The sequence below is a fragment of the Amblyomma americanum genome, chromosome 1 (assembly GCF_052857255.1).
Source record: "Amblyomma americanum isolate KBUSLIRL-KWMA chromosome 1, ASM5285725v1, whole genome shotgun sequence".
NCBI classification, from domain to species: Eukaryota; Metazoa; Arthropoda; class Arachnida; order Ixodida; family Ixodidae; genus Amblyomma; species Amblyomma americanum.
In genome coordinates this window covers 17,246,255-17,266,470 of record NC_135497.1, presented here as the reverse complement: position 1 = coordinate 17,266,470, position 20,216 = coordinate 17,246,255, and the positions used below count along the sequence as shown (strand labels likewise).

The 20,216-nt window shown below is 49.8% G+C and overlaps 1 protein-coding gene across 5 annotated transcripts in view; it reads left to right on the top strand.

The window, feature by feature from the left end:
• LOC144110515 (protein FAM184A-like) overlaps positions 1-20,216 on the top strand; it is a 122,428-nt gene that overhangs the window by 30,091 nt on the left and 72,121 nt on the right. For all 5 annotated transcript variants that reach the window (XM_077643517.1, XM_077643526.1, XM_077643508.1 and 2 more), the window contains 3 exons: positions 2,997-3,212; positions 3,927-4,060; positions 15,578-15,805. In XM_077643517.1, the coding sequence (XP_077499643.1) occupies positions 2,997-3,212; positions 3,927-4,060; positions 15,578-15,805 (578 nt within the window). The remainder of the gene's footprint in view (positions 1-2,996; positions 3,213-3,926; positions 4,061-15,577; positions 15,806-20,216) is intronic.

Here is a 20,216-nt window from a genome sequence, read left to right as displayed (position 1 = left end):
TTCCCCTTTGGTTTTCTATGGCAGTCTTAACTGTTCGATGTGATCGATGGAAACACTTCAAAAGAAAGAGTTTATTTCCATAACAGTCTCTTAAAATTTTCTAATTTTCGAATTTTGTATCTGAGAATCTTGGACATGTGTCCCAAGACATGGGCCACATTCGCGCGTAATAAGCTGAAGTGGTGTAAATTCTTTTTTAAAATTTTTGCCCGGGCGCTGGGTCCTGCCATCGAGTGGCTCTTCAAGCGGTGTTTGGCGTCGATGAAGGCGAATTACGCGCTGAATGCGATATCAGACTCACCCCACTTGGTGGAACGTCTCGCGAAACACCACCATAACTTGACACAACCATCCAGTGCGGCCGGCACCACCTGGGTGTGCCTTTTGTCCGCGACGATGCCGGCGATAAGACAGACTATATCGTGCGAGAGCATTCTTGCAGGCTGGGTTCTACACATAAGGCGAATTTATAGCGCCGAAAGACGAGGACATAAGAAACTAAGTGGACAAGACACGGGGCTACTAACAACTTCCTGTTGTTAGTAGAGCTGTGTACTGTCCACTTTCTTTCTTGTGTCCTCGTCTTTCTACGCTAGAAATTCTCTCATAGACAAAAAGTACTCCATGTGCATAAGCAATTCTTCGTGCCTGTGGAGACCATTAAATAAATTGAATTTCGGTTGCTGCGAGGTTACCCCGCGGCACACAGTCACTCGGTGGATGTACCGCTGCCATCGTCGTTGTGCACAGTCCCCTATGAATCAGGCGGCGCAGGTGGCGCCGTTAAGCGCTAACCACATGTGGCGATCGTTCGTGGCACACGCCGCGCGATTAGCTGAGCGCCACGGAACCACTGTCACATATCGCGTCGCTCAGTTTCTGGATTTGCAGTGTATAACTTGAGGAATTTTCATCGTGCTTTTATCGTAATTTAAGCTGTTTAGTCTTAGAAACGGAATACTAGCACTCCTATACTTCCCTGATCACTCGAGATGACTGAAAGGCGAGGCGGAAGCGACAGAGCTCTATCGCCAAGCCGGCATAATCTTTCCCCTGGTCTGGCGCTCGGCTTATTTAGGGTGAAATGCTTTGGGTCTTTGACCCCACTCTGAGTAGGAGAAAAATACCTTGTGTTGTGGCGTTCTTTGACCACAGATCCCCTTGCGCCATAAAAATCCATCATCATCATCTATCGCCAAGCCTCGTCGCTTTGGCTGGGTGTACGAGCGGCAGCGGTATGCGGCGCCCCTTCGTCATCGTACGTCGCGCAGCCATGAAACATCTCTTCATGGGTTACCGCTTTAGAGCGTGCTTAGAGCGCTTTGCTCAGCATATCTATAGGGATCATAGTGTACTCGCGACTGTTGTTTCCTTCGTAAATGTCCTTCCTCTTCCCTGCCTTTCCGTTCAGGTTTCTCTCTCTCCTTGTCCGCGACTCATCAGTGCGAACGCGCCTAGGCAGGTGCAATATCAGCGCTTTTTACTGAGTAACACGAACGAACTGAGGATTGCCAGTATATCGTTGTGATCTTCTTCTCTTTCTTTTAGTTATTGAGAGGGAAATAGTGCTTACTACATTCTTTGTCGTTATTTGCATACGCATCAGTGCGAAATCACGGATTTGTGCGACGCAGAAGACGCTGAGCAGGCAGTGCCGCGGGACGGAGCGCTCGCGCTTTTCGGACATACAATCAGCAAGAGACAGTTTCGCTGCTCCGAACTCCGGATTAATGCTTTCGAACCATTAAGGCAGAACATCGTCCAGGTTCGACTTGCTCGATCACATTACTCGAAGTCAACTTCACGAGAGTTGTTGGTTTCTTTACCCTTAAAAAAAACAGGACGGAAACACAAAAAGAATAAAACTATGTAGAGATGACTGCCTGGCAGACACACCTAACGAACACCAGTATCCGGTTCCCCAAAAGCATGCAGCCTCTTTTAATCCCTATGTGCCCTCTCTCAGCGGGGACAACAACGAATTGGGTAAATTTCCAAACGCTCGTTCAATCAATGCTTAGGGAAAGGACGGCACAGCAAATCAAAGCTTTAGGAAAAAAGATAAGTCATCCTCATCTAATACTGCACAAGTAATTTCACTCTCTGCTAGCCTCACACTTATGAGTCGCAATGGGCATGTGACCAGCTGTCGCTTGAGACCAGGCAGCAGCTCTACAACACCGTTGTTCATACTTGGAAGCACCGCGTGACCAACCACGTGACCAGCCACGGCGCCGCCACGGGGTGGTCACGCTGAAGGCTCGAAATGGTAGCGCAATGTAGCCATCGCTACAAAAAAGACGCACTGCACACACACATGCACACGCAGACACCCGGCGTCACTATAAGCACCTGCGCCTGGCTTGAGTCCACCACTGTTGCAGGCGCACATTGGTGATTACAGTGTCCATTTCTCGCTCCACTTCCATGAATCCCAGTGCTTCAGGGAGGGTGGCGCCCTCTCTCGGCTGTGAGTCCTGCAGCTCGGAACTGCCGATTTGTACCATCTGCGTCCTGTTTTGGGTGTGCACCGCGAATGCGATTGCGCACACCAGCACAGCGGTCGTTTCCAGCCTAGACACTAGATGGCGTCACCTTCCCAAGATGGCGGCGTCCATGCGAAAGTGTTGTATCAAATAATGTCGGAATTTCTTTTCCCGCTTATCAAATGAAAATTCATATTTCGTACTAACCTATAGTTAGCAACTAATAAAATCAGTTCTTTAAAAATAAAAAAATGCTCATTATTGCGCTAGGCTCAAGTGAGAATTACTTGTTCCCCTTTGTTCAAGCAACATACGCCTTTAGATTCCTTTTTTTCCTTTACTCGCGCCTGGTGGATCATCTTTAGTTGTGCACCCATCAGTTACGAACGTGATTAGTACAGATGCTCCCAGTGACGTACAAGGACCGCAAGAAACCTCACAAGAAATGACAAAAAGAACCGGGGATGTTTGGCGTGCGATGTGCATCACCCAGAGGCGTCCCTGCTGCAGGTCAGCCGCCAGGTGGCTCTTCTGGAGCAGCTGGAAGGGGCTCTGGTGCACGAGCGCCAGGAGCGATGTCGGCTCGAGGGCGAGCTGCACCGGCGGCTGCTGCAGCCCACCTCCACGGGCGGACAGCTGCTGGCGCTGTGTGCCGAGCTGCGGGACGCCGGCCTGGCGCTGCGCTCGAAGTTGGACGCCTTCGAGCGCCTGCAGCTGCACGTGGCGGTGAGACGCGCACGTTCTTGCACCGTTGTGAATGGCTGTTGGTGCGGCAATGATTTATTTAATTTGGTATGGATTTCCGCGCGCACATTCGGTTGAAATACAAGTCTTGCTCGCCACTCTTCGGTGGGCAACCACGGTGGCGATGAGCGTAGCCTCCTCTCCGCGCTTTACTTACCTCCAGTGTTGCCAGATGTCTGTTCACTTGGACTGCTTTATCGATAAAATGAAAGCTCAACTCTGGATCTCAGTCTGCAACATGCCCTAGGAAGTGAAATGCCTTTTAGTGGTGTACTTCGAAGAAACTGCTGACTGTGCTTGGCGATACGCGACGACTAAGCTATGCGGTTGACCGTAGTGCGCACGTTTTTGTTACTTATGTCTCCGAAAATATCCTAATACTTTACGACAGTCAGACTATAAGGACATAAGTCGATGCTGCAGAGCGCAGCGAAAATAGACATTTAGAGTAGGCTGACGCTCTCAGTTAGGCCAGGGTGCAGGCGCAGGACAATAACGCACCTCCCTCCGGTTATTGTCCTGCGCCTGCACACTCCCCGCTATTGCCCTATGCCCCTAACCGATAGCGTTACGCTATTATAAATGTCCTTAATGTCATCGCCCCCCTGTTGGCATGTGGTTTCGCATTTGGCGCTCAGCTTCCCCTGCCATTCTGCGCTCTTTGTGCTGGCCGTCTGACGTCTCTGCTGGTCGCAGCTTGCCTTGGAGGGCGTGCCTGTGAGCGGCGGCCTGCCACTCGAGTCGAGCCTGAGCCGGGCGCTGGTCGACGGCCAGGCGGACGACGACTGCGTTCTCCGCAAGAACGACTTTCTGAGGGACCATTGCGATCAGTGGGTATCTTCTTCGCCGCCACCTGCTTGCTTTGCCGCGACATGCGCGCATGGGTCTAATTCACGGGCTAGGCGCAACAGGAGCAATGCGCTGCAGAGCGTCACGCGCTCGTCTTGTTTGGGACGTTTGCGCAATAGGGGAAAGAGTCGTGATGCCAACAAAATACTTGCAGTGTACTCATGCCAAAAATATGAGGAAGCATTGCCTAGCGCACGCAGTGCTATGATGGTTGTGGTGCAGCTTGTACTATTTGTTGTCCAGAGCCGAAGCTGCCTGCGGTTGATCTGGCTGCTACAGTTTCGTTAAGCGTCCAGGTTCCCACCACATACATTAAATCTTACACCCCTTCCCCCTGAAAAAAAATAAAAGCCAATTAAATTACACTACGAGGAGCACTCAGCGCGCTGTTCCTCAAAATTATAAATACAGAAAGCTCATGGGCGGTCAATGCGACTGATGCGGAGGGAAATGCGTTAGCATCTGAGCGCCGATTTGGTTGCTCGTTGTGTTGTCGAACTGAATTCATTTACACCACTGGCACTTCAAGTTCTTTGTTACCCTGCTGTGGCAGTTCAAGCTTCCCGCCGTTCCTCGTGTATTGCTCCATGCTTGTCAGATGGCGCTTCCTTTCTGCCGTTCCGTGTGACTTGCTCAGTGCTCGTCAGGCGGCGCTTCTTTGTGCCTTTCTCTATATGGGATGGGCGTCTTTCGAGAGCAGAGAGGCTAGCAGTAAGATAGCATTTGAGGAACGATTGAGAAGGATGGAGGCAAAGCGGTGGGCTAGGAAAGTTTTCAGATACCTGTATATAAAGAATGTTGACACGAAATGGAGAAAGCGAACAAGAAAATTGACAAGCAAATATCTGGACAGCAGTAAGGTGGCAAATCAGCAATTATCGGTTAAGAAAAAGGTTAAAGGAACAGAGAGAGCTTTGTGGAAAACAGGGATGCTGACGAAATCGGCACTAGAAACATACCGGACCTTTAAACAGGAAATTGTCAAAGAAAATATCTATGATAATTGTAGGGGAAGTTCTTTGTTGTTTGAGGCCAGGACTGGAGTTTTGCGGACTAAGACGTATAGAGTCAGGTACCAGGAGATAGACACTTTGTGCATTGCGTGCGGAGAGGAGGAGGAAACAGCTGAACACTTAATACTTTTCTGTAAAGGGCTTCACCCTACAGTGGAAGGCAGCGGGGCTGACTTACCCAAGGCATTAGGGTTTAGGGATAGTGAAGGGAAAGTGGATTTTAAGAGGTTAGAAGTAACCAAGCGAAGGTTATCTGATTGGTGGCTAAAAGCAAGACAGGAGTAAAATTTTACAAGACATGGCTAGGTGGCTTGAGCCACCGCCCGATGTAAAGGGTTCAGCCGTATCCATCCATCCATCCATCTCGACCTTTTTCGAAGGTTATCTGATTGGTGGCTAAAATCAAGAAAAGAGTAAAATTTTACAAGTCATGGCTAGTTGGTTTGAACCACCGCCCGATTTAAAGGGCTCAGCCTTATCCGTCCGTCCGTCCACCCACCCACCGACCCACCCACCCGTCCGTCCGTCCGTCCGTCCGTCCGTCCGTCCATCCATCCATCCATCCATCCATCCATCCATCCATCCATCCATCCATCCATCCATCCATCCATCCATCCATCCATCCATCCATCCATCCATCCATCCATCCATCCATCCATCGGGTGGTATTTTTTGGCCGAAGTGCCCGCGTGCTCTTGCGTTTGAAAGCGGTCCCAGAGAACCGGCAATGCTTTCAAACTTGGGCTCGCATGTGGAATTGCCCGCGTGCTGTTGCATTTGGACCTGCTCCCAATCCCGAACGTATGTAATTTTACGAAACCGGCGATATCCAAACCGTGCACAGCGCGAGAGACTGGCAGTTAACACGCAGGGTGAGCGGCTGCGGTGATGTCGGAGTGGTACAAAGCCGCGGGAAGCGAAGCCTGGTCTCGTTCGAGGCCATTACTATGGTATTTTTTTCTGCTTTCTTGGAGGCTGGTCGCCGAAAAACGTAGAGCAGGTTTTCGTACGCACGGCTGTTCCAATGCAAAGACATTAATAATGACGCCACGCATTACTGCCACTGTGCTCACATATCCGCAGTAGACCATGGGTAATTGAGTGGATGCGTCCCGGACGGGAAGCACCGTCTTTGCCTTAAAGCCACGCCTCGCCCGGAGCAGGGTCGTAGCCGAGCGGTCTCCGCGACTGCGAGTGTAAACTGGCTGACGTAAACCTGCGCCCTCGCTCCTAATGACAGAAATTACGGTAGGACTACAAAAAGAACAAAAAGTGTCTTTTCCCGTGTCACTAAGTGTAATGGCCTTTGCTCATTGTGACAGTGCTCCGAAGGCGCTTGCCGCACATGCTAACCACTTACTTCAAGCCAGGGTGCATGCTCAGGTCGGCCAGCTAGTTTACACTCGCAGCCGGAGAGCAGCGCCGCTCCCGTCGCATTAGTTTCGTTACTTTTTGCGAAGGCGCTACATTCTTTCACCCTGGCACGCAGGCTGCGGGCGCGCTCATACTCTCGACACCAGTCGCCATTTGTCGGCGCTCGCTGCCCGATGTATTGCGGGTAGAAAGCGTGTTTATGTGTTCTTCGCTTCCGTCGGTGACCCGCGCCATCACCTAACGCGTGTGGGAGTGTGCTGTGCATCACTACTCACATTTTCCCTCTACCAGACAGTACTGATGTTATCTGACGCGCATCGCATCGATCGTTAAGGTGACATACAGAGGTAGTCGACCAGCAGGGTGCGGACATGGAAACCAGTACTTATAAGTAGATTTCCGCGATGGTGTGTCGTTTATTGCCGTCTTTCATGTGCGCCACCTTACGCATCAGAACATAGATTTATTGATTTGACTCGATGGTCTAGTGATGGACAAGCAGCAACCGGATCGGCCAGCTGCAAACTGAAGGTTGTCCAGGTGAAGCGCGTTTTCGATGACCATTACGTCTTCGGCATCCATGCCCTGAGTTTGCTATTGTTCCCATTAAACACATTTCGTGTACGGGAATGTAAGCCCGACCGCTACCAATCTAAGTTGCTATTTCCGCGCTTATGTCAGAGGGATCGGCGGGGTGAAGGACTGACCGTAGTATTTTTCTGCCGTTGGAATCTGCCTGAATCACAACAAAATATACAAGATGATATTACATTCTATGACACTTGGTCGAATGGTTACTCCACGCTGTAACACGCGCCGAGAACTTCCGGATAAAATAAACGCCACTTCGGCAAGCATGAAACCTGGCTTCTCTGCTAATATTTATCACGGTTTTGATAAATTAAGCAAAATTACGTTGTTATGCGCCAGATAGCATCAAGCATGAAACAATTCGTTCACTTTTAGCCCTGCGACTGCGTTGACCTCATAAAGATTATTTGATCATGTAACTGGCGCACCACCACGCAGGCGACAACAAAAGCTGTATTTGTAGTGGGTGCTTTATTTATTTGAAATACCTTAGTGGCCCGTAGGGCATTGTGTAAGGGGGCGTCACATCTTGAACACTTTCTAACAGAATCGGCCGAACGGTATGAAAAAAAAGTAGTACATAGCAAAATTACATCAGCATATGAAAAAACAACAGTGATAAACCTAAAAAAAATAGAAATAAAAAACAGATACGCAATAAATGTTAAAACACAACAACAAAATAGTATGAACTGCTCGTAGCTCATGTTACCAGCGCGTAGTCAAACAAGACGTGATAGAGTACAATACATGATATTCTGAGGAAAATACAACAAACAGATATGAAAAAAAATGCAAAGCATAAAAACTTAAGCAGGAAAATTTCATCAAAATGACACTTAACGGCCTCAACAAAGCAAAAACGGTATTAAAACATGTGACTGAAGGCATGTTAAGTGATGGCTTCACTAAAATGTGCGGTGAGTTGGTGATGGAACGTACCTGGATGAGACAGAGAAGCGATATCATCTGGTAAATCATTCCATGATCTGATAGCTCGCGGCAGTGCCGACGGATTAAAAGCTAATGTGTCACCGTAAATCCGTGTGAAGTTGAGGTGATTGTTCAATCTTTCAGACGCGCGAAATGCAACTTGGAGGTGAAGCCTACATGAGCTGTTGAGGTGAACATTGTGGGGTTTTAATAAGGGGATAAATACGTTTTCCACGCTTAATCGCGGCTCACAGAGTTAAAACCTCCAAACCCCAACCCGTGATCGCGTGCTACCGAGCACACGTCGACCACGGCGGGCCTTGCTCTGAGAGAACAAAGGAACGACACCCTGGCTCACACAAACAGGCATTTATTGCTACAACAACAATAACGCCAGCTAGCAACAAAATACGCTAAGGGATCGAGGTCGTCCGACTCACCAGCAAGGTTCCGAGCGAATGTTCGCCCACGCTAGGGCAGGGATACTCCGCGGCCAGACGGGACGAGATGCGGGGAGAAGCTTCCTCCCCACGAGGCCTCGCCAAGCCTCTCCCCGCTGGCGGAGAGCGGAGCGCCGCGCCTGAGCGTCAGCTCGCGTCGAACTTCCCCAGCCGAAGAGACTGTTCTCCTGCGCGCACGCAGCGGTCACGCCGTCTGTGGCGCTCATGTCGCTGCAACGCCGGCGTCCTCTCTTGTTAATTAAGGTAACCAACCAGGGAGAGCCACGTGGTGCGCCCCTCCTTGAGGCGAGGTCGTGGGAGTGTGCACCGCGGGAAAGCAAATCAAAGGGGACAGAGGGGCGCGTCCCCACATCCCCCTCAAACTTTGAATAGACCCACGCACCTGCAAGTACATGCTACGGAGGCTTCTCCTGGTATTCATGTCCTTGAGGCAGGCCTTGCAGTGGAGGTCATGCCGACAGCGTCCACGCAGACTTCCGCGTTGTTCCGCAGGCGGCGTGAAGGTCTCCGCTGGGACGACTCGCATGGCCCGTGGACTACGTGTCCATAGGCCTGCAAAGAGAAGGTCGGTTGAGAACTGCAGGCCAGGATTCTGCAGTGTTCGCCAGGGTGACAGCAGCCGGAGGTGGCTGCTAACTGGTCTCGCCACAGCTGTCCTTGATAGAAGCGGCGAACAGCGGCCGCTGGATGCGGCCACTCTGTCGCAGCAGGTGGCAGTGAGACGATGTGCACTGGACAGCAAGCCTGGGTGGCTCCACTGGATCTGCAAGATTGCCGAAACGCTCTCGGCATGCCTTTAACGTAGGTCACGGAAAGGGAAACGGCATCCGCAAGAACCTCGTGGCAGAATGCTTAACTCTCTAGCAAAACGTGTCGAGCGGCTGTGCAAACGCAAAGTTCGAGTTAACAAAGCCCTTTCTTGAGTTGAACGAGACTACTCAGTTCGTGCGAAGTAACAAGAATGAGTGGGCACCAGAGTGTGCCCCTCCCAACACCACGGTCCTGTGGTCGTGTCTTTTCTGACGTGGTGCAGGCAACTCCGAAAAGCCTTAGGCCTATCTGCCACACTGACAACGACCGTGAACAAAACAAAGACCCAGTAAAGCTTACGTGCGCGCAGCCGCGAGGAGACATCAGCTCTGTAGTTTTGTCCTACCCCGCTCTGCACGAAGCAGCTTCTGTGCGGTCGGCGCCCGCCGTGTCGGACTGTGTCGGAGCACCCGGTGCCGAGCTGCAATACCAGCGAGCTCGTAGCTGCACCCGTGCCCCAGGCCACCCGGCTCCCGGAGTTGCGACTCCCGGAGTTGATACAGAGACAGGAGAGAAAAAAATGTACAAAAAATTGGGACCACCCACGCGGCTCGCTGCCTCCGTACTGACTTGCTTCGGGCTCGGCAACTCCGCGGGACCTAGGCCTCGCGCTGCCTCGATGCGGACCAAGTGGTTCTCGTGCTAAAGATACTGCAGAGAAAAACGTGGTCAGCATGTCGAAAAGTTCAAACATGCTGCAGCGCAATACACCTAGCTCGCACCCAAGAAAGCATGCCGTAGGTCGTAGCGATCAAAATTTACGCTAGGCCTAGCACTTGCCAAGTCCGGAGAAATAGCGTTCCTCGAACCGGTCTGTCGTCCAGTGTTGCAAAAGCAAGCCCCACGTTGGGCTGCCAGATGTGGGGATTTAATACGGGGGATAAATACGTTTTCTCCGCTTAATCGCTCTGACACATTTAAAAAATTCAGGGGGGCACGTTGTCGACGTAAAGTGCGGTGAGACGAAAGCCTTTAGTGCGGTTATGCTGCTTGTGTCACTGATGTGTGGTTAAGACGTTGATTAAGTACACAATCGTCTGTGAAACTTGAATGCTGGAGACACTGGAGGGTGTTTGGGAGGCATCCGTCTGATTCGACGCCTTTTCGCAAAGTCTCCAGCGTCCTAGACAAGGAGAACTGAAGCGTAGTCGGTAGTCGGTGGTGGTTCGAATCCCATCGTGCACAAAGATTTTATTTCCATGCTGAAGAGCGTGCCATCGGACGGACAGGTGTCGTGGCCGCGAGTATGAGCCATTAAAGGCTTTCGTCTTAAAACCGTTGGACCTTCGTGATCGCGCGCGCGCAGCGGTCACGCCGTCCGTAGCGCTCATGTTGCTGCGACGCCGGGGCCCTTTCTTGTTAGTTAAGGTAACTAACCATGGGGAATCACGTGGCGCGCCCCTCCTTGAGGCGAGGACGTAGGAGGGGCACCGCACAGTGAACAAAAGAACACACAGACGAGCGCTGACTCGTAACCGCATCTTTTATTCAGAAAAAAAAGCATATTTATAGCTAACAATCACATGAGTTAATAGCTCCCGCGCAAATGCCCAGTGCACAATCTAAGAACCACATCATAGGACAATGGTTAAAAGCCCTTACACCCTGATAGCAGGACAGCCGAAACAACCAAAAAGAAAAAAAACCTGAAAAGGACGAAAAAATAACCACTAAAATACATCACGTGTTGCCCAGGAAAGCAAAGATCTCTTTACTGACTAGCAATAACGAAGGCTGACTAACGCATTCATCCAGTCTTTTTTGGAACATGGTATGCTCCCATTAACTCCCTCGTTTTATCGCTGTGACCAAATGAAATGCGCGTGTGTGCAATTAAAGGTCTGCACACTTGATTGTTTTCCTTCCCGCAATCCTGTAAATCGGGGTACTCAACACAAATAAAAATGGAATAGTGTACGAGCATACATTCAAGCCTGACGAATTCATGCCATCACTGCGTAGAGGACACCGTGCTCTTACAGGTATGCAGATTGGAAGCCGCAGAATTTCCCAAAATAGTGATTTCAACACCTTGCGAGAAGCTATTGCAGGCAGTACGCCAAGATTTCTCATGACTCAGATCAGATAAAGATAGGGAAAAATGCAGTTATTCCGTATGTACATCGAATGGCTGATAATCTAAAAAACGTTGCGGGACGGTTTGACGTGTCAGCATTTTTTTGTGTACGCCACACAAGTTGTGGGAGGGGGGGGGGGGGGGGGGGAACGGGGGGCGCTTTGTCGCATGATAAGGAACCGGTGTGACAACGTACCAAGAAACAGCCCTTTTAATGTCCAGTGTCGCATAGATCAAGATGTGCAGAATTAATATGCTCAGTGGTTTATGAGCTTCCTCGTGCAGTAAAGTTTATATTGATCATACAGACCTGTGTATCAATATTCGGCTTAGGGAACATCTTCGGTCACTATCGGATTCAACCTATTCCCATCCAAAGGAGCGCTGCCAGGATTGCGGGTAGGAAAACGGGAAAGTGTGAAGAAAATTTATCCGCGCGCATGCGCATTTCATTTCGTCGCAGAGATAAGGCAACGAGAGAGTTAACGGAAGCGCGCCATAATCGAAAAAAAACAGGATGAATTCGCCAGTCAGCCTTCGTTATTGCTAGTCATAAATAGGTTGCTTTCCTAGTTAACACACGATTTGCTTTAGCGATTTTGTTTTTTAACGGTTTTTCGTGCTTTTTTTGTTATCCCGGCTGTCCTGCTATCGCGGTGTAGGGGTTTTAGCCATTGACCTATGATGTGGTCCTTAGATTGTACTCTGGGCATGTGCGCTGGAGCTATTAGGTCATGTGGTTGTTAGTTATAAATATGTTTTTTTTCTGAACAAAAGTAATAGTTGCGAGTCAGGACTTATCTTTGCGTTTCCTTGTTCTCTGTCCTTCGTCCGTTCGCGCTGTTTTCTACCCAAAATGGGAGGTTCATGTTCTGCTCTCAACTTCCATCGGCTGACGGTGGTGAATTTTGCTCGTACGCTGTAAAAAATATCTGTATCCTTAAAGCGTAACACTACTGACGGCACCCTTTCCACAGCCCTATTTTTCTTGTTTTTTTTAGTGCGCTAACACATAGTGACCATACCCCGCATTTAGTCGTTGTGTGCTTCTCTGTGTGTTTGTCTCTTTGTCTGAAGCCGGTTTTCTGCCAGGCTGCTCCCCCGTGTCAGGCCCGTTTCACACGCATGCGATTTTCGCCTGAGACACTGCGAACTTCGTCGGTCTGCGACTGGGGAGGGCCGTCGGTCTTGTCGCACACGGCTTGCGATCGAGTTCCGTCCGGTTGGTATTCAGTCGCAGTGACGGTGTGTTCGCTCTGCGACTGACCATTGGGGAGCGCCGAGACGGCGTGCGACGTGCGGTCACGTGGGAGCTGTTGCCGCGGTAGAAGCAAAACTGTTTATTCTAATCAAACATGCAAAATATTGCATTGCATCTAAAAATACGCTGGTCATAAAATCATCAACACATTCCGTGTGACGTTTCTGTTGCGTTCAATAATGGGTTACCTATGCAAACGTCAAGGAACATTGCCTGTTCCTCCGACCGAATTCGTTGTGTCGGTGTTGCATGTGAAAGCAGCGACCGAAAATCGCACTGCGGCCTCACCGACTACACCGGATATTTTCGTGAGAGGCTGTTCGTGAGAGAATGATTCGTGAGAGGCTGTTCGCGAAGAGCAACCTGGATCGCAACTCAACCCAAGTCCCCCGATGGCAGCATCTGCAATACAGAAGGGCATTGGCGCATCGCTCTACCGCTGCACCACTACGCCAGGAGTGCTATGAAGACTCCCAGGCATCTATGAATGTAATGGAGAGAATGACCAATTCCGCCTACATGGACATTGGCCCATTATCGCTATCCGAACAACTGCCATCCGGGAACACTTGATCTGAACACCGGAACTTAAAGTAAAACCGAACTGCCAGCGCACCTAATTCGCATTTGACCTAACTACGCGAGTCGACCATCGTATTTTTTTAAAGGGTGCACTGAGCACCGTTAATGCATCCATGCACGCTTCAAAGGCCCACGGGGGAAAGGGTGTTGCAGCTCCTTCGGGTGCAACTTGTACGTAAGGGTGTAGCGGTACTCTTTCACTTTTTGAACAACTTCGTAGTAGTTCAATCAAGAGTGCTTTTGAAATCATGTGTCCTATTCGAGCTTTCGATTAAATGACAGCTGCAGCTGTGATGCATGCACTTATGAATTCGATTTGCGCCGCCATAATGTGATAACCGAATTATTTTAGCGGAAGTCTTAAACATCACGGAAATCTTAAACATCGCTGAAATGGCATATCTAAATTTGGAGAAAGGGTGCGCGTCACGAACAAGAAAGTATTGCGCGCAGCAGTGGTGTCTTCTGAGTTGAATTCTGTCACATCAATAGCTTTGTACGACTCATTCCAGGGACGCTTATGAGTGATCATGCTCCTTTGGAAAAAACACGTGGAACATGCGGGCATCTTAATACTGTGCGAGCGTGTTTGTTCAAGGTTGGCCTCCTTTCGCAAGTTTTTTTTTAATACATTCAGAAAAGTCACGACGTGAACATCATGCAGACATCACAAGTGTACTCCGTCACAAACAGGTTCAGACACACCGTGAAAGACACCTCTATGTTAAGCTACCCTCCAAGGGTGCATGCAAAAAAAATGCGGCAGCTTAGCTCTGCTATACCTATAGTATACGTAGCGAAAGGAGCCACTAACTGATGGAGCCGAACTGCCGTCAGCCTGTGAGTCTGTCAGTCGTGCCGAACAGCCCGGGCATCGACTTCGGGGTCCGTCGAGTTCATTTCCCGGAGCCTACGTTGCTGCCGCAGCGAGCAAGACTTCCCTTCTTCCGTGGCTTGCAACTGACGGCAGAGTGCATCGCCGCCAGTATTCATTCGACCCCACGCGCATGCGCAGTAAGGCACACAGCTAGTCGTGGCGCCAACACGCAGCGGGGGAGGGGGCGACGCGGCGGAGTCGTCGGCGTTCGCGGCGGCGGCGCAGAGTTCGGTTGGATCACTCCACTTGCTCACCGAATTCTTCGCCACAGTACTCGCGACTGCGATCCAACTCATTGCTATGGGTGCCCGGCCACCAAGGCATGCAAGGTAACGAAGCCGCCGATGAAGCAGCCCGCGCACTCACTTACCGGGCACCAGGCGTTCCTTGGGAGGACCTTAACCCATATCACAGCCCTCTTCTTTCTTTTAAAGATATTACTGACCACTATCGTGTCGAACACCGGCGCTACCCGGTTCCTATGAAGGGACTGGGTAAAGCTGGCGAACGAACTCTCCTTAGGCTCTTTACAAACACCCGCTGTGCCCGGAGGTTCTCAAGCACTTTGATTCTTTTGACGGCCGCTGCTCATTCTGTGGGGAGGTGGCCGATACCTTTCACATGGTTTGCGCATGCAGACAAAATCCTCCCCCCCCCTCCCCCCACCATCACCCCTTCCTCTACCCGAGAGGAAGGGGCGGAGGCTCTGCTCGGCTGCCAGGAACTATCGGCCCAACAGGCCCTGGTTCGGCGGATCAGCGCAGCGGTCAGGACCAACGGGGTCCCGGAATGAGAAAGGGAGTCCCTCTCGGCAGAGAGGTGCTCTCTCGACAGAGAGCTGCTCGGCAGTCCTGGAGAGGGGACTGGTTCGGGGGGCCTCTCCCCGAGCACCTCTCTGTATATATAGCTAAATAAATGCTTTTCACCACCACCGGCGCAGCTGTGACGTCACGCGCGGCGCACCTGTGGCGAAACTCGCGCTTGCGCAGTAGGAGCAGATGGCTAAGACGGGCGAAATCGCTCCGGCTATCGTAGTGCAGCTTTCGCTACAAAGAGAAAAAAAAACTTGACCAGCGTGTTTTCAAGGAATCAAAACCTACGAAATTGTAAAGTAGTCGGAAGAAGGGTGCAACTACAGTGGTAATCTTTTTTTATAAAAAGTTAGTTTTTCAGACAAAACATGTATGTGAGTTCCCGGTACTGCGATCTGAAAAAATTTCGCTCGGGTCGGTGCCGTGGCTAATTGGTTGCTGCAAACTTTTATACAGTCGGCAGCACACGGCGGGGGGGGGGGGGGGGGGGGGGGAATGCCGGGTTGGTTCATCAAAGTCGAAAACGCACTCGTAGAATGGCTGTCATAAACGGGGATCTGGCTATCCGTTTTCTTTGTCATGATTATCTTTGAAAGAGAGCTGAGCCTGAACGAAGCAGTAATGCAGGATATCGCCTTGCAGTATGCTGACACGAGGCGTCGGATGCCGTGGCGGTAGCCTCCTCTCTGTGCTGTCCCCCTCCGCAGGCTGGCCGAAGAGAACGAGCGCATGCGCAGCCACTTCGAGGGCCAGCTGGCCGAGCTGCGCTCCTTTTACGAGGAGTCGCTGAGCAAGCTGCAGAGCAGCCGGCGGCTGGAGCTCGCCAACGACGCCTCCCTGCTCGCCTGCTGCGCCGAGAAGGAGACCACCGCGGAGCGCTGCCGCATGGACGCGCTGCTGCTGCAGCTGGCCCACAGTGAGCAGCAGGTCGACAGGTAACTGCGGAGAAGCCGCATTCAGAAGCCCCGTAGGCGGGGGCGCTGTGCGAACAAAATATCCGAATGTCAACGGATCTGGCTTACTCTGCTCCCTAATGCGGAGACATTTGCATATTTGATGTCGTCCCCGAGTTTTATACCAGGTGTTTCAGGGAAGAATTTAAGTAATTCTCATAAATACATTTTTTTTGTGGCAAAAGTATGGCTGTTTCAGCATAGTCTTACCAGTGTTGGCGGAAAACATAAAACCGGTGAATGTTTTAAGTGGTCAGCATCAATAATTCAATTTTCAATAATTAATTTTTAACTATTACAATTAGGCGCCTAGTGACAATTAGAGATTTGTAGCCGGTCGTTATTAAGTCATATCACTTTTTATAATTTATAAAACGCGATTACCCTTGGCTCTGTGGCTCGATAAAATTCGGCTCTTTTGACTAGTTACGTTCAATGGAAAGATTGCTTTGCCTGCTTGCTTTTCGAAAGCGCATATATTTTGGCACGATGTAGACAAACTTTGTTGCTCCACAGTGCCGAGGATAATCGCGTTTTCGAAATTCTAAAAACTGATATGGCTATTACTAACGACCGGCTACAAATGTCTAATTGCAACCAGTTGCCCAGCTGTGATAGTTAAAAAGTTACTTATCAGAAATTAGTTGACCACTTTACTACTTGAAACAATTCACCGGCTTTCCGCTGTCCGCCAACACTGGCAATAATATGCCGCAAAAGCCATATTTTTATCAAAAAAGGCTATTTTTGAAAATTACTTAAGATTTTCCCTGAAACACCTGGTATAGGCAAGGCTTAAATGAATCCTCCGTGTGACCTAACGTAATTATGTGGCCCGGGCATAGGTCAGCTATAGGGCGTTTTGTGGTCCACAATATAATGAAATGGGTATACCCAAAGCTTAGTATTAAGGAGATGGAATTGTTCACTTTGTTCGGCAAACTGTGTCCTCGAATTTCAGTTTCCTGCTTTGCTCAGCAACAAGTCTTCGTCGCTAGTTCCAATTTATGGACTTCACTAGCGCTGTCCCTCAGTTTTTTAAAACTAGAATCTTCAGCTAGTAGCATGCATCTGCCCCAGTTTCTTAAAGCAGCCCGCGCGTGTCACTTTTGGCCCAAGCTGCGCTCCTTTGCCGGAGAAACTGTGCGATGACCGAAGAGATGCGGAGCTAGGCCCTTCGGTGGATAATGTTAGCTCCTATGCCCACTGCAGCTGTATAGCGATTTTCAGAGAGGCTGTAGTACGAGAAACACTGCTCTATATGTACTCTGCAGCATCGGCCCGTTCTCGTCGCAGATGGATTTTGGGGCCAGTATAGTTGCGTAACACTTTGGTTGTGGACTATTTAATGAGATATATTTGGGCGCAACTTTCCCTATCGCCGCGTTGCGTGCTTGGTATCGAGAGTAGAATGCAATGCTCGACATTGCAAATGCGAAATGCCACTTTCGTTGCAGCGCTTCAATTGTCTTAGAGGCAAGTAGCGACGTATGACTGCCTGCCATCAGTGTCGTTCATGTGTCCCTCGTGTCCGCCATGTAGCTTCCGATTGAACATCAAGGGTGTAAAAACAAAAAAAAAACGAATTTAAACCCAATAGGGGGCCGATTTGCGGAATAAATAATATTTACGCCTTGCTTAGGCAGCCGGCTGATATTCTTGCAGAAGACAGAGCACACGTGTCACTTCTCGCTTCATACTTTCGACTGATTTGCTTTGAATGATCCTACAGACATACATTTTAGTGCGAGAGCACGACTTCACGAGGTTTCACCGACTTACTGAGTTTGTGTGAAGCTTGGCCTTGGGGGTGACCTTGGCAAAACCTATAGCATAGCAGCATCCCATGCAGAAGACAGAGAGAAAGAACTTTAATGGGACACCAGTCAATGAACGCCAGGGGAGAAGTCCATTTCCCCCGGAGCCGTCGGCCGGAATACCTTTGGGCACAGCAGCAGCAAGGGCTTGACTGATGATGCCCTGCTGGACGTTAGGCTCTGGGCTGCAGAGCAAAACCTCCCAGGATTTGCAGTGTGATTTGAAAACTTCATGGTGCCACTTGCAGTAGTGTACTGGGTTGGGAAAAACCCCCGTCTGCAGTTTTCTCCACCCCGCCGCGGTGGCTCAGTGGTTAGGGCGCTCGACTACTGAACCGGAGTTCCCGGGTTCGAACCCGACCGCGGCGGCTGCGTTTTCATGGAGGAAAAACGCTAAGGCGCCCGTGTGCTGTGCGATGTCAGTGCACGTTAAAGATCCCCACGTGGTCGAAATTATTCCGGAGCCCTCCACTACGGCACCTCTTCTTCCTTTCTTCTTTCACTCCCTCCTTTATCCCTTCCCATACGGCGCGGTTCAGGTGTCCAACGATATATGAGACAGATACTACGCCATTTCCTTTCCACCCCAAAAAACCAATTATTATTATTAGTTTTCTCCACATATCCTCCTCTTTCTTAGTGAGCTTCCTGTTCGCTGTCTGATAAATTTGTTGATTTAGTACCATGCAGAAATGAAATAAACATTGTCACAACTGGGTTTCGAACCCGCAGCGTTGCAAACAGGCCAGCTTCACTGGCCACTGCACGAGAGCACTATGCTATCGCCGCAGCCGATCGCGCCTCGTGTTAAGCTGCAACACACTCTCGCGCTGTGCACTGAACATCGCTGTCTTAATCAACTACCATCTGCGGCGCGAACAGATCAGGTCAGCTTAACCTCGACCAGAGCTTAACCTGAGCCTAATATCGTCGCCAGACGTGCCGAAGGCCCAGCATACTTTCGCAGCACACTAACCAAACTTCATGTTCTCAAATACTTCACCTACACATGTTCTGCAGATGTAATTGTCGGCACCGAAACGTGGCTTTCGTACGGCATTCCTGATTGTGAATTATCTTTTCCACCATTGTTTCAAATTTTTCGTAAAGATAGGGTTGATTCAAGCGAGGGAGGAGTAGTCACAATAGTAAATAAGGAATATCGCCCGAGCATCGTACCCATTGGAACAGCACTGGAAATGATTTGGGTATCGGCGCATCGCGAATATAGGAATCTTATCATAGGGGTACTTCATCGACCGCCTGACTCTACGTCAGATTTTACTGATTGCCTGAATGAAGTGTTAGAACAAGTTACCCTTGAATTTCCGAAATCAATTCTTGTCCTGTGCGGGGATTTCAACTGCCCTTTAATTAACTGGTTGAACTGTTTTTTCATCGCTGACAATAACCGGGAAGAATTCATTCGGTTTCTTCTTCTAATGCAACTTTTCCAACTAACCCAAATGCTTGATGAACCCACACGTGGCGATGATATCTTAGATCTAGTTTTCACCAAAGATCCTGACGATAATAACAGGGTGAAGTTTGGGTCACTGACCAAGTCAAAAACAAACGAAAATGACGTTTCGGGTCCCGTACGGGACCCTTGTTCACAATAAGACTGTCAAAGAAGAAGGCGGGATTATATAGTCTTCAGGATTGTTCCTAATCTTTTTGCGTAGATATGATGAAGAGAGCCTTGATTCCTGTTCAAAGTATCTTTCGTCGTCTGGATGACTAATGATTCTAGATGCAGTCTTTTCAAATTATTCCTTTCTGTGGCTACAATCTCCGCCTCATCCCAGGCTATCTCGTGGCCAGTGATCTGCACATGCTCGGCGATAGCGTTCTTTGATGCGCGATGGTTCCTTACGTCGCCTTGATGATCTTTCATTCGTCGCTGGAAGTTCCCGGTTTCGCCGATATAGACGGATGTGCAGTCATTGCAAGGAACTTTGTAAACCACACCAGGAAATTTGGCGCGTGGCAGGGGGTCCTTTACGTTCACAAGTTCGGCACGTAGCTTGCTTGTCGGCACGTGGGCGATGTGCACTCCGTGCTTCCTGAAGATTCGGGAAAGGGTTTCACTGAGTGCAGGTACATAAGGAACTGCAGCACGCTTCATGGTTTTTGCGGTTCCATCTCGTTGTCTCCTCGTGCGTTGCAAGTTTTTAGACATTTTGTTCACAAGGTTCCTGGGGTAACCGTTTTGCTCGAGATCCCTTTTTATCACCTTAAGTTCATTGCTGAAGCTTTCCGGGTCTGCGCAGACATTTCTTGCACGGTTCAGTAGTGACGAGACAACTGATCGCTTGTGAGCCAAGGGGTGGGATGATTCAAAGTCGAGATATCGTCCGGAGTGCGTCGGCTTTCGGAACACGCTAAAACTTAAGCGGCACGCGGCACGCTTGACGTTGATGTCCAAAAACGGGATGCTGTCATTAATTTCCTCTTCCGCGGTAAAATTTATAGATGGCTCCGTGGCATTGAGATGGTCAAGGAAGCTTTGTAGATTCTGCTTGTTCAGAATGCAAAAACAGTCATCCACGTACCTCAGGAACACCTTTGGACGT